The sequence below is a fragment of the Vidua macroura genome, chromosome 11 (assembly GCF_024509145.1).
Source record: "Vidua macroura isolate BioBank_ID:100142 chromosome 11, ASM2450914v1, whole genome shotgun sequence".
NCBI lineage: Eukaryota > Metazoa > Chordata > Aves > Passeriformes > Viduidae > Vidua > Vidua macroura.
Window position 1 is genome coordinate 16,343,459 of NC_071581.1, and position 15,212 is coordinate 16,358,670.

At 39.1% G+C, this 15,212-nt stretch overlaps 1 protein-coding gene across 2 annotated transcripts in view; it reads right to left on the reverse strand.

Moving 5' to 3' along the window:
• Nucleotides 1-15,212, reverse strand: part of RSPRY1 (ring finger and SPRY domain containing 1) — a 35,809-nt gene that overhangs the window by 2,935 nt on the left and 17,662 nt on the right. For both annotated transcript variants that reach the window (XM_053987438.1, XM_053987437.1), the window contains exons 6-15: nt 13,022-13,148; nt 11,623-11,681; nt 11,206-11,272; nt 10,433-10,564; nt 9,023-9,138; nt 8,053-8,196; nt 5,123-5,234; nt 4,016-4,118; nt 2,755-2,907; nt 621-725 (exon numbers count right to left, since the gene is read on the reverse strand). In XM_053987438.1, the coding sequence (XP_053843413.1) occupies nt 621-725; nt 2,755-2,907; nt 4,016-4,118; nt 5,123-5,234; nt 8,053-8,196; nt 9,023-9,138; nt 10,433-10,564; nt 11,206-11,272; nt 11,623-11,681; nt 13,022-13,148 (1,118 nt within the window). The remainder of the gene's footprint in view (nt 1-620; nt 726-2,754; nt 2,908-4,015; nt 4,119-5,122; nt 5,235-8,052; nt 8,197-9,022; nt 9,139-10,432; nt 10,565-11,205; nt 11,273-11,622; nt 11,682-13,021; nt 13,149-15,212) is intronic.

The window sequence follows — 15,212 nt, forward strand, 5'->3', positions numbered from 1 at the left end:
CTGCAGCAACTTCTCCACTTCTTGTTGGCACACACCAGGCACATCTCTTTTTAACTTTCCAGCATCTAGACACGTGGCAAGACTCCTTCCCTGAGTGCTCTAAAACACTAAGGAATTGGACTTAACTGGATTCATTTCTTGGTAGGCTGCTTAAAGGCAGGAAAGTGCTATTATGGTCTAACTCCTACTGCTGCCTCATTTTTAGCTTTTAGAGGAATTTGTGACTTGAGACAATCCATTTGTTGAACATTTAATGAGTATTAATTGCTCTCCTCACATGATCTGGATTTCACAGCATCAGTATCAAGTACTAATCAGTAAAGCCTTTGACATCAGGGAAGTAAGACTCAGTAGCCCAGGGCAGCACACAGATGTAGCCTTGTACTTCCCCAAACACACACACAATTAGGGGTTCAACCTGCTCAGGTCTAGGATGACTGGAATAGTGGGAATACTGTGTTTAAATTCTACACATCACGTCCTTAAAATGAAAGAAGGTTATTTCCTTTATCCTGGGGAGTCAACCAAGATGAGCAGGGACTGCATATGGCCTCACCTAAGCTGAGCATCACACACACATTTTCCTATTTCTTTGGACTTGGTATTTTTTAAGGTTTTACCTGTGTCCACACGGCCTGAGTTCTGTGTCTGCTACCTCATCACAGCAAAGTGTGCAGCAGTTCTCTCTGATACTCACTTGCTTCAGCAAAGCCAGGCGCCTGTGTCTGAAGGGAGAGAGAGACAGACCCCCTCAAACATTAATTTGACTCAAAGCAATAGATTCAAAACTATTCTGATAATTGCATCAAGGCCAACATAGTGTGCTGCATCACACTGCTGACAAACATCAATTACAATTGTCCACAAAAGAAGGCTTAACACACCCAGAGTCCTGCAAAACAGGCTGATTCCCTATTCTGCTCTGTCAGAAAGGGACAAAGAGGGGATTAAATAACAATTCTCCTAGTTCCCACAGCTGAACACTTACAGAAATTCTTTTGTACCTGGCTGCTTTCAGGAGTTATGAAAAAAAACTCAAAGAAATAAACCTCACAAACCCATGTATCTACAACATACAGAAACCCTATAATGCTCTTACACAGTTTAAAGGAATAAAAACTGCAAAATAAATCAACTTCCTAGTATGGCAACAGCCACAAGGGAGAGAAAATAGGTTAAAATCCCTCATCTGATGAAATAAGACATTTCCCACCTGGAACACACACAGCACTCATCACAACTATTCAATGGCAGGGTGATGTGTCTTGCCCCACCATCAGATGCACTAAAACTCATGCAGAGTTGTGCTGAATTATATTAAATCCTGTGATGGAGAAGGCAAAGGCCTGTATGAGTGGACCCTAATTATCTCCTATCACTTTTAAGATGATCAAAGCTATATTTTAATTTAGAATTGGCTTATCATTTCCAAGCAGTTCAGGCTGTAGGGCAGGGATGATCTTTGTTTACACAAAGAACAGTGTCCAACCTTGAATGGAGCCTTTCAGTGCTATTGCATAATGAAGAGTCTGTAACACAGGAGGCCAAGTTTCACCAGTCAGGCATCAACAGGAAACCAGTTTCCCCCAGTTTGTCTCTCATCTTTTGGCACAATCATGTAACAGCTCTCACAGCTATTGCCTGAACACTGCAAGAGCAGTGCCAGAACAACATCAATCCCATCTGAGCATCAGCCAGCAACTACAAACCTCTCATCCACTGTGGGACACTACCAAGACAGAAGAACACAAATTTGTACCTAACAGATCATCTTAAAGACTACATCAGACTACCACTTAAAGCACTTGCAGTCACAAGCAGAAATAATTTACTCTGGCTGTAGGCAAGCACAACATGATTTTGCAAGTTGCATTTGATTTTCTCTGCATAAATACAATATTCCAAGCTTCAAACTTTGCAAATGTGTGACTCGAACCCAGAAGTAAGGGGTTTTTCTTTTCTTTTTAAACTAAGATACTTAAGTACCTCAAATACACTTGATCAAAGCTAGATAATTCAAAATCAGTCTCTGAATTTTATTACAGCCAGGAGTACCCCCTCCAACAACCTTGCCCCTACTTAATTAGTTGCAATTTAAGATTATTTCAGTCTGAAACCCAGGGTGCAGCACATAGATTACACTGTACAGTGTTACTGCTTATGTTCCAGTAAGTTATTTTATTACTAATAACTTGATTCAGATGAGCTATTAGTTTTCATTCCTGCCAGAAGTTTGGTAAAAGCTAAAGAAGAATGTATCTAGACCTGTTTCTATCGGGGTTGAATTATATTTACGTGGGAAAACACTTCTAAATTTGAATAACCTTTGTCAGTACTATAATTCAAAAACAGGGAAATTTTAATCAGGATCAGAAAAGGACAATTTCAAGACTTACAATCATTCAGCACCTCCATGCTCCCAACACCACAAATTAGGTCAATTTTAAATAGGACATATTTTTTTAATTAACACTATACCTCCTCAATCAACTTAATCATCCTTAGATGGCAGAAGGTACTTCCACTAAAGCAGCTTGCTGTGTGGTACTAGTTCATTTTAGTTAGCTTAATATTACAAAATATATTTTAATTTATTGGATTTTGGCTGCACTGGAGCCTATTGTCTCATCCTTTTAGAAGAGGAACCTATGGAAGTTTGACCCCATAAGAAATTAATTTTGCTGAGTACAAGGCAAACTCAGACACGGAACGTTTTATTTCTCTGTATGGAAACACACAAGGTAAGAGGATTACCTGGGCAAAATGATTTTCTCTTCTGCTGTCAGAAAGGCATGATCATTGAAGGTACTAAACTTCATTGGTGGTGGGTACTTGAAGGGTTTTGCCCCAAAGTTGAACTCACATTGTTGATAGGACATGAAACTTGCTGCAGCAAAAAATCCTGATCTGCAACATGACAAACAGGCATTTTAGAATGACTTAAATAACAGTAGACATGTTTTCAGACATGTTACTATTACCATTTAAAAATATACCCTGAGACAGAGACAAGTTTAATACCAGTGTTTTGCAGCTAACTGGGAGAGCATCAAGTTGCAGCTGCACATACTTACCTTGTTTAGTTCTCAACTCCTGAATTTACTATTGGGATTTATCTGAATTTCTTAGTGAGTCAGCCAATAAAGGCTGCCTACTGTACAACTAGGATTAGTCACACTTAAAATCACAACTATCACCTCTCAAATTTACTGGAAAGGCAAAAGCTCAGTAATACTCCAAGTTCTAACAAGTACTCAAGTTTGTCAATTCCATACTCAACAGACCAATAAAAGCTGAATCAAGAATATACTCAGCAACTCTTTAAACTGAACTACTCTTTGCCTGCATCTTGAACTTTATTCTGAGGAGAAAACATGAAGTTATTAGCCTGGTAGGAATAACTGACAAAGTGCTGTAATGTTTAATTAAGCTGCATAGGAAGCTGCTTTCTCAAGTATTACACCAGCTTATATTTTCTGAAGTAAAAGGCTGAACTTCCCTGTGAGAGTTAGAGGAGTTCACCATGTTTTAATTTTAACAACAGTTGGCAAAGTAAGCCCAACACCTGTCTGCAATGCTACCAAGAGACATCCCCTGATGAATATTCAATGTGCTGCTCCAGGAGCTGGCCCCAGTGAATGGCAGTCAGTTAACAAGCCCTCTCCAACATTTACAAGATAGGCTTTATTTTTCAGAAGATAAGTTCCTCAGGCACCAGAGAATTGTTCATCTTTGTTGCAGCCTCATTCTATTTTAATGCTATGCTAATTTGACAGTATAAACCACTGAGCTGAACGTACCTTTGGAAAGTCCAAAGTATTTATTTTGGACCCTGAAATCCACCTGTAAAATTATATCCCTCTTACTAATTTCTACACAACTTTCAACAGGGAAACTTGCTTAATGATGGCTTCAGGTAAGTAAACATGAATTTACATTTCAAATTGAAAACTCTTCATATAATTAACACAATTATCTACAGAGGTCATGTCCTTCTAAATGAGCAGATACTTACACAGCAGATGAGAATACTTGCTTCTCAGCTGGAAGCTGGTTTCCATTTAAATAGAAGATCATTTGCTTTTCTTGCAAGTCTAGTAGAAATCCTATTGTGTCTCCTTACATGCAAAACAAAAATAATTTAAAGATTTAATTTCTGTTAAATGTCAACAGCTGTAACAGTTATCGTTTCAAGTATCACATATGTCACTGTGAGTTGTCTTAAAAACTGTTTGCAAAAGCGCAAAAGAAGATACATTGATACAGACAGTAACTAAAAAACAAAACCAACCCAAACCAAAACAAAAAAACCCCAGGAGAAAATAGTAAAAATATTAAGTATTTTAGTCTGCCAGAGCATTAATACTACATGGTTGTAGAAGTATTGCAGAGTATTTGCCAAAGCCAGAAGAAAGCTGCACTCTGTCACTCCTTGGCTATTTTACACCTGTTGAAAATAGACTCTAGCAAGTGGGTGTTCTGAGAAGAAATTTTCAATATGCTTGTGCTATTTATTTTTAAGAGGTGTTTTAATTTAGCCATCCTTGGGGGAAAATTTTAATAGAAGAGAAGGCGGCACAGTTCACACAAGCATGGCATGCACAGAATCCTACCAAGATTTCAAAGCTGAGATCAAGAACAGAACTTTGCTGTCCAAGTAGTTATCCAAGAATTTAAAGTAAGCAAGACAGTGCAACTCCTCCTTAAAAAAGAAAAAAAAAAAAGTCTAATTCAGAGATCAAGGATTTTTCCCCTTCTCTAAAACAACTCTTTTAACCCAGAAAGGAAGATTTCAACCCTGTTGTGTACGACTACAAACAAGTGGAAAAGTGTGTAATGATTAAGTGTCCAATGTTAACTGGTGCTATGATTTTCACTCTGCATTTGAAAACAAAAAGTGTTTAACCAACAAGAGTCTCTTTACACAGACTGGGGAACAAGACTGTAGTGCCCACTGTGCTCATTTAAATCTCTCTTAAAGACACAGTAATTATTAAACCTGTATGATCATCAGAATTAGGCAGTAACTGCTTTGTTCACACCTATGAACGGACACCTGCAAGGGGAAAAAGTCCTGTGCAGAAATCCAGTTAGGATGAAGAGCAGAAGACAGGCTGAATACCTTCTTTCCAGCAGGGGTGGGAATGTGGTTTACTTCTGGCGTTATACCAGATCAGCTGCCGGCAGCCATCGTACGCGCAGGAGTATTCATCGTCCCCGATGCCGTAACCTTCCTTCAGAGAGAGAGCAGAACATTTCAGCCTGCAGCCATTCCTCACACTCAGGGGCTAAAGCCTGTTCATTCACCTAAACTGCTGGAACCCTGGAAACTGAGAATTTTGGACTTTCTGTGCTGACAGGAGCTGACCCCCAAGAGAACAGTGCATTTGACTTGAGGCCGTGGAGAAGGCTTTCAAAGTTGAATGCTAGAACTGGGATTGTGGGTATGGAGTTTGAATAGAAGTGTGTAATATCACATGGCGGAAAACTTGGGAGTTTAAGGTTTTAAAATATAGTAATATTTATAAAGCAAGATGGAAGTTTTAGGGTGGAGGCTAGTCCTTCTTCTTCATGGGTTTGGGTGGTGTTGTGTAATTAGATGAAAAAGTCATTGTGGGAGGGTTATTGGGTTAAAAGTAAAAATAATTTAGGTGTAATTTCTTAATTAGACAGTTTATCCTTAAAAGGCCTTGTAGGGAAAGAGATAGGGCTTCATTTTGTAGTTTGTTAGTGAAGTGCTGTAGAACTCATGCTCTGAGACTAACATAGATAAGAACTAATGAACATCTGAGTCCAAACAAGAAATACTGTCTTGTGCATTTAATCCCAACCCTGGCAGAAAAAAAGAAGTGAAGAATTGGCACTAAACCACTCTTCCAGGAGCAGGAAGGGTTTCTTTTTCTCTCCCCTATGAAGGTAACCTTTTTTTCAAACTAGTTTTAGTTTCATTTTCACATCAAAAGGGAATTTGTTGGGTTGAGGAGGAAGGGAGAAGGGGATATTGTTTCCAAAGTGCCTTCCATTCTCTGTGACCTCAAATCACTTCTGTCTGTTAAAGTATTTAAGTATCAGAAGGCTAGTACCCAAATAGGTTATATTTTTGCATCTTTAAAAGTCACCACAGAGTAACAACCACTCTCTTATCTTGAAGTCCCAGTACCAAGCTTGTATTGCCCTCCTCACAAGATATCCATGTGCCACCAGAACCCACAGTACACAAAGGGAACAAACACACAGCCCCTTCACCTAACTTGTTGCATATTGTGTCCCTTTCACTGCCAGCCTCCCTCAAATTGTGAAAACATTATCAAGTGATACTCCTAAGGTCCAAGGCAAACACAGAACTAAAGAGTTTCAGAGTGGGAGAAAAATCTGTCACATAGCAGAGCCCAACCATGAAACCCAAAAGCATTATGGAAGGTAAGTAACTTCCTCATGCTCAGCATGGTTTGTCTGGAGTGCAAATACCAGACAGCATCTGATTACACAAGCCTCCCATGTCCCAAATTAAAGCTAAGCCCAGCTAATGGGTGTTTAATGTCATATTTAGGACTAGTCTTTTTGTTACAGATGCTGTAAATAAAGAGCATATGGCTTCTGAGGCCTGTGTTTGTGACATACCCAGAGGATAATATCATTGTGTTTCAGGCACACACCTGATGAACTTAGCAGAATTTGGCCACCAGCAAAACAGCTGCAGCAACAGAAAAATCATCCTACTCAGAGTTGTGACATCTCCTATTTTCATACCTTGTACAGGGCACACAGAAAAATGCACATACACCAAGCTCCTTAACAGTAAGTGGGAAAAAAATCTTTTAAGCCTCTTAGCAGTCTAAAGGCAGACACATGGCCTTTTATTTCAAACACTTTCTGTTACTGTCAGTGTCTGCAAGGACTGTGCTCAGCACAGGTCTGCATGATATTTTTGTTTGGTTGGTGGTTTTTGATTTTGTATATGGTTTATATTTTTTTTTTACGTAAATGACACTTCAATTCCATGCTAAAAACGTGGGACTGGACTTCAGATGTGACACAGAGATATGTGCATGTTAGACATCAGCAGAAGACAAGGCTATTTCCATGAATAATTAGAAGAAATAGAGCAAGACCTCTGAACTCACAGGAATACCCAGGTTAAATGGTGAGAGAAGCTACTCTTGCATTCCCATTGGGTTTCTTGCCACTGGTGTTTGTTTAATCTCCTTAATGTATTTATCTCATACCCCCACAATGAATATTTACTCACATATGTGTATTTGGCCTATCTTCATATTAGCTTCTGTATTTGACTCAGCTGTAGAATGACTTTCTATAATAATCAGAAATGAGCAGTTTTAACTGCTTATCTCTACATTAAATATATAATTCTGCTCCTAAAGTAAATTCCAAGTAGGAACAGAAAGCCACACAATTACAACAGAAAAGAAGGGCTACAGGTGAACTTCTCACTCAAGCTTAGCCAGTAGGAGAGTCAACTTGGAACCCCAGCACTGTTTCCATTCTCAGCACTAGGCTAGGCCTGACATACCTTTTGTCCTAAAATTCTACCTTGCACTTCAATAATACCATGTTATCCCAGAGTGAATTTGAGTAATTTCCCTTGTGAAAGTTAATTTAATAGGAAAATGTGTTAAAGAGGATGATGAAATGGCTGCCTGGTGATCTGTGTAAAGGACAGTATGAGAAACTGCTGTTCATGATGACTTATTGTTTGCTTCCAAAAACAGAGTAACTATTGTTATCCAAAGAACTTCCAAGAGATTATGCTACAAGAAATAAGAAATAAGTTCCCTATAGCTTCCAGACAACAGCCAGCAGATAACAAGCTGTGTCTGCTGCAGCTCTGTGTGACTTAGGTGAACAGTGTCAGTCTGTAGCAATAACTGACTTCTCCTGTACCACCAAATTCAGCAAAACCAGCTCTTCATGGACACAGAAAAATTGAAGGAAACAAGCAAGTGCTCAGTTATGATCACAGAATAACCAGAGCTATTTTCACAGATGCTGTAAGACAGAAAACACCAGCTCAATGATATTACAGGTACTCACATGGTTGAGAAATTTACTGTCTTTGGTTGCCCATCCTATCTGCATCACTCCTGAAGTAATGACTGTAACTTCATAGTACCACACTCCAGAGTCGACACAGAACGTGCACCTTACACTTTCGAAGGACGAGGCATCACATCGTGCCTACCAAAACCAAACAGAAACCCAGTGCCCCCAAAATCACCACTCAAACCCAGTGTCCCCAAAATCACCACTCAAACAAACACCTTCATGCCCCGGATCAAGTTTCTTGAGTATAAGAATATACCAACATAATTTTAGAGGCATTTCAGACAAAGTGACCTCTCTTTATAGCAGTAGTTGTCACACAAACTAGTGAGTAGGCAAGACTGAAAATTGTTCAGTGGTTAAGCCACAGGCAAAAAAAAAAAAAAAAAAAAAAAAAAAAAAAAAAAAAAAAAGGAGAAAAGTAGATAGAAACAATCTAAAAATTTAAAGACTAAGACAACCAAGACAGGAAAACCTAAATCGTTGGTTGTTAACTGATTCCTGGTAGGAATGACAAGGAGGCCTCCAATGTTAATTCATGATATTTCATCTTTAAGTAGTCAAACAAGTTTTTAGAAGGAGTTAGAGAGGAAGGAAAAAAACCCACGTGGCTGAGAGAAAAATCTGACTGCTGTGAGCTTTTCAAGATGAGACAGGACAAACAATAGAATGATATTTTGATTAAAACTGCTCACAAAATAAGTGAAAAGCCATCTGACTCTTAAGAATCATTCTCACTTCCCTGAAGTTTTGGGGCACAGGCCTTACTTCAGTGTAAACATTTCTACAACTGAGAACAGTGTAGTGATGCTACCACCCCTTGATGACAAAGCAAGTTTTCTGTACAAAGCTGGCAGACAACATGGATTCATTCTGCAAAATCACAGGAGCAAGTGCAAAGCAAAACCTGCCTTTTTCTTCAGCCTCTTTTTCAGGTTGAATACATGAAACAATTTCCTACCTCTAATCCATGTGGTGAGATCTTCAGGTATTCACTGACATCGTTGCTGTTCAGCATAGCCCTAATGTTGGTCAAGTCAACCTTCTCATATGTAAACTGCCTGCCTTCTTTTAAAACTGAAAAAAAAAAAATCCCAACCAGTGTTAGTTACTGCTGCTGCAAAACTTGATTTTAAACATTGCATACATTTCAGTGATAATCTCTCTAGGATCTAGGTAGCTTTTGGCATAACTGAATGAAACATTGAGATTTTGCCTGCATGAAAACAGCTTTCAATACTGTGTGTGTGTGTTAAATACCCTCCAAACATGAAAGCATGACCTGTGCCTCTGACTAGAGCTCCCACAATCTAATTAGTACTTGCAGGAAACCCACAGGAAATGGAAGGCATCCAAGTTCACACCAAGGTGCCACTGTTTCAGGATTTACCATTGTATTTGTATATTCAGTGGGGAGAGTTTTTCTGATTCATTACAGTGGAAACAGATTTGGGGATGGAAAGAAGGGAAAAACAAGGATTTAAAGGTTTCTACCATCTCATCTTTAGGTGATAGACTTGAACTGAGCCAAAGCAGCTCTCTCTCCCTGCTTGCCCTTTCTACATGGAAGGATCAGAAGCATTTCTCTTGCCAGGTGTCAAATTGTTGACACATACATGTTAATTTACAAGTGAAAGGTCTTATCTGAGGACCCTTCATATCTCAAACTTGCTACAGCACTTATACAGACATTTACTAAACACAGCTGACACTGGCTTTCCATAAGCTGACTAAAGCTCCTAAAGCCCAACAGACCTTTTACCCGAATTTATCTAAAAGGCATTAGAAAATACAAGGTCATTAGAATTGCTGCACCCTTGAAATCACAACTAACCAAGCAAATTCAGTGATTTTTAGTAATCCAAAAGATCAACCTAGAGCACTGCTTTGCCAAACACTTTTTACTTTTGATCACAAAAATCAAAAAGTATATTTAATTTAAAAAGTCTTCAGTAATTCTTTGTGCCATTTTGCCAGTGTAGAGTGGCCACAGAAGTAGCCATCACCAGGACATGTCAGCAACCCAGATGTTCCACAGAGACAGAGCTGAACTGTTGAGCCACTCAGCAAATTGGCTGAAGTGTGGGTTACAGGAAATTGGTGCAAAGAAGAATTTTCATTGCAGCTCCAACTTGCAGAGTACAAACCACTTCCTTTCAAAAACATTTTCCCTGCCAAAATTTTCTTTCCATACCATTACACTGGATATATTTGTTGGTGTGGTTTTTTTGGCTTTGTTTTCTTTTTCAAGGAGATATTATAAACGCAGCCAGGTACACTAAGTGCTCATAAAAAATGAACACAAAGGAGTCCTCCATCTCTTGGGAGGAGTGATTACTGTTTAATGAATCCATTCCTTTATTATACCTACACAGATTGTCTAAACTCCACTGGGCACAGAATCCAACCTGGCGTTTTAAGTAGTCTGGGTTATCTGTCCATTTCTCCAGCAGGATCAGTTGGTCACTAATGCACGATTCAGAAACTGTCATTTTATTTTCACCTGCAATTTAAGAGGAAAAAAAGTAATTGCTATCAGCTAGGGATAAGTTAAAAATAATAACATCCTACAAATGCAGTAGAACTCTTCACACACATCTAAACCTCAGTATTACAAGCATGAAATTGTTTTCCCAGGCAGATGTGGAATTATCTTCATTCAGATTTACCACTTCTCAGCATGGAGCTGCATCATCAAGAGACCAATCACAGCTGTTCTCCATCTCCCCAGTACTGACTGATTTCTTTTCAAGTAACAAAGGTCTCATGTCATAAGACATTATGTAGTAATTTCTAAGATGAGAAGGCCAGTTTCAACAAATCTCTTAAGGGTTTGTGGGTGAGGGTGTCATTAAAGCAAAAAATATTTTTTCCTGCCTACAAGCTCCCAATGCTAACTGTTTTCCAAGTCTAATACAGATTTATGTCAGTGACAAAGGCCCCTGTCACAAATCCTTCTACAGCAATTTCTAACAGGGAAAATAAGTTTCAGCAAATATCTCAGGGGTTTTGAGGGGTAGAGGGATGTCACTACAGCAATAAATACCAATGCAGACTCTCATGCTCACAAGTGATCAGGCAAAGCAAGTGACAATAATGCAGCAGAAGCCATGGTGTTAAGAGCAGTTCCAGGCCAATACTCACTTGTTTGTGCAAACTTCTCCAGTGCTATTAGTGCAAAAAGCATCACTGTCGGGTGGGACTGGAAGTTCTAAACATGGGCAGTAAGAAAAAGTTAATTAATAAATACCCAGTACAGACAGACAAGAAGAGATGTAAGTCTGTCACAGAAGATTTTAGGTTCAAAGGAGCCTCCAAAATTCCTGTATTCCACCCTCCTGTGGAGATAGACCCAGAGAGATCGGGCTACCCAGAGCCTTGTTCCATTGACTTCTGATTACCTCCAAGGATGGAGATCCCACAGGCTCAGGAATTTCAGCTTTTTGTAACATACACTGCCAATATTTAGCAGACATGACTTCAACTTTTCACAATAATAATAATAATATTGCATTATAATTGCTATGTATGGATACATACAAAAAGATGAAAGACACTTACCAAGCTGTGAAGTAAATATTCCAATATGCCTGGGCTGAGCAAGCCTATGCTCGCAGGACCTGCAAGAACATCAGGAATGAAATCCCTCCATGGAAAGTACTACATACCCATCACCACAGTTCTTTTAAACACAAGGTAACGAATTAAAGAACACCAAACAACTTCACAGCAAAGCAAAACTATAATATAAAACAATTATCAATGTTTCTAGTAAAATACTTGGTGCACATTTAATAATCACAGTTACTGGCACATTACAGTCCTGTTCAGTTCTACATGGGTACAGAGTTCAAGACTCCACTCAGCATTTTCATGCTCCTTACTTTTGAAAAAAGGCTGTCTCCCCTTTTATTTCCAGAGTCAATGTGTAAAGACCAGCTCCATCTATCAGTAGCCCAAAATAAGCAAAACTGAGCACCTGAGATGGCCAACTTGATAGTTAACTATACAGCTTGCAGCACCAGAGCAAGCAGCCAATTTAAAATGGAAAAGCCCTGAAAGAGTGTCTACTTAATCAATAGAGAGATATGAGGGAATCAAACTCTGGCATCTACAAGCTCTTAAGAACTTGCAGTGGGTTCCAACACTTCATTAACAAATTTGTTGCCTGAGCTGACACAATGAGATCTGGGTCCACTAAGATAGAAGTAGATACAGTATCTCATTTTGACTTAGTATAATACAGTAGAAGTATTACAGTACACAAACACTTCCAGACCTTGTTCTTGACTTGGTTTTTTCCCCACAGAAATATAGTAATTGAGTTTTAATAACCATTAGGTGACACCAATCACTTTTTTCCTCTATTTCCTGTCCACTTTCAGAAAAGGAGCAAAAAAACTAGATACAAAAGATCACCAGCAGGAAGGAAACTTAATCATCAGTTTCCAACTGTGCACTAGGTAGGAATAACAGAATAAAAATTCTATATTAAGTCACTTTAAAATAGAATCTCAGCAATTTTCTTTTAAGCAACACAGAAGAGAATCTTTTCAGCTATCTACAATAGAATAAGACATGTCTACTGGAAAAAGCATATTTCTTTTTTATTTCTATACAGCCTCCAATACCACTAACTTGATATTCCTGCCTACACTCTAGAGAAAGTGTCCTCAGTAATTCACAGCCAGACTGGGTCTGCAGAAGAGATTGATCACCAGTGCTAAGGCAATATAACAAACAGTGATCCCCAATCACTAACCACACATCAGAAGGATTTGTGAATGGCTCATTCAGACACTTGAATCAACCAGATTCTGTCACACCTGGTACCCCTGTGATGCAGGACATGATTCAGTTCTAAGCAAACACCTCTGACCTGGTGTGCAAGGTGGGTGGCAAAGCAGAAGGTGCTGCAGAGAGCCCAGTGCCAGCTGTGAGGAGAAGCCCAGGGCTTTACCTGCTAATTTCTCTGCCAAGCAGCCGAGCACTGCAGTCGTGTTCCGGTGCTTGGCAGGGTGACAAGCGTCCTGGCAAGCAGCAGCTCCACTTAAGTTTAATATTTCAGTTAACTTCTGTAATGCGTCCTGCAAAGGAAAAATCAGAAATCTCTTCAACATTACTGACAGATACAGCTTTCCCCTAATTCAGCATCGTAAAAACAGATTGTTTTTACACATTACTGAAGTGAGCATCAGATTACAGACAGCAGGGGGTGGTTATCTTCTAAGATAAGATAATGAAGGACAGATGAGAAGAAAAGTTCAACAGACCCAAGAGTTGTAACTTTAAAATTACCACCAGATCATTAATTATTGTGATCAATGGCTCAGGACACTTCTAAGTGAGCTCCCCATGGCAAGAGGAACCAATTAGCACATATGGCACCACTGCCATCTGATCCATTTCCAGTGTCCTAAAACTCACACCCTTTTCAAAAGAAAAGGACTGTTTCAGATTTTAGAATTCAGGACTAAAGAGACATGCTCCTTCCCCAGAAAGCTCACATTCCCATCATAAAATTAGGATGTTGTCAGCTTTACAGGATGTCAAACTGTATTCTTGAGAGCCTAAATGGTTTTCTGCAGTCACACAAACATAGGAAGCAACCAAGGAGGGTAATAAAGCTAAAATGCCATGCTTTGACCTGCTTTGTCCAGGCAGTAGGGTATGAATAAAATTCCAGATAAGTCTAGAGCATTCTTTGCATTTGCAGGGTAGTTAGGGGTTAATCTAGGGCCAGAACAAGTCATCCCACAGGGAGAACCCCACCCTGAAAAGTTCCAAATCCTCCTCAACTTTCCAGACTTCATGAAAGTTTCAGCTGATTCAGATTGAAACTGCATAATCTCAGGCAAGGATCTAATTAAAATAGAAGAACTCCTCATATTGAAGTCATCAGCAGCCATTTGGAGGAAAAATGAGCACTGCTCAAGTTGAATAGATGTGTTTTTTTGAACTGTGTTCTGAGCCACACTCAAATCAGTTGACTGTGCTAGAGTCTGAGGTCTGTACAGAGATCACACTGAAAAGTAGTTATGTTCTTAAAAGGAAAGCCACAAAAACAACTGATGAACAGGACTGAGCTAAGTGGAAAGAACAGAGAAAGAAGAAAGAATGAGCAACAGGCTTGGGATGGAAAGGACTCACTAAAATTAGACTCTTGGCATACTGATACTGCTTTTAGCCATTATTAGACCTGTCAGAGAGATCAAGTATTTTGAGTTAAATAAAGACTTTATAGAATAAACAGTTTACTGCACTGCCCTTTTAACTTTATGGACTTTATAGCCTGCAAAACCAGAAAATAAAATACAGCATACTGCTGTTCTCCAACTGTCATGGAAGTGAGGCAGCAACTTAAAATCCCTAAGACAAAAAACTCAAAACTTATCTCCTGTATAGAAGAAAATGAACAGCAGCTTACACTTTACGAGGCTGCATGTGGCCAGCAGACCCCACAGCTGCAGCTCCTTGTGCTGTAAAGAAGCTACACAGGAAAAAACCACTGTGCCCCCCAGAAAAACAAGCACCTCATTCCTTGTCTTGATAAGGTCAACTATTTTATAGCAAATTCCTTAACAGTACCCAAATGAAAGTCATGTGGCTTTTGAAAAACAAATTATTTGATTGCTGAGGACATTGTAGAGCCAAACAAAAAATCCAAAATCATTCTCCCTATGGTGCATTCACAGTGGTCTTCATTTCTTGGTTTCTTCTTTAAAGCAAACAAAGTTTCTAGTCATGGTTTTGTTTAAAAATAACTCAGCAGTCTGTGTGACAGCCATAATACAACATTTCTCTTGTTTAAAAGACTCAGATAACTTTAATCAATAGCTGAGAGGAAACAAACCCACTTCAGGTAGTTTGAGAGTTTGACCAATTCTCCAGCCACTGATGCAACCAGTTCTTCATATCCCTAACAACACCAATGGAAGACTAAAATTGGCAGCATCAGGAGCTTGAGAAATGAAAGCAGCAATGATGTGATCATCAGCTTCTGAAGAAATGAGATAAATTACAAACATTTGAAGACAGACAAGTTCTCTGTACAAACATTATGTTTAGCATCCTTAAGCACCTGAGGCTTTCAGTTACACACCTGCACCAACATAGCATGAACACCTCAGGTCATCTTTCCACCCAAAACT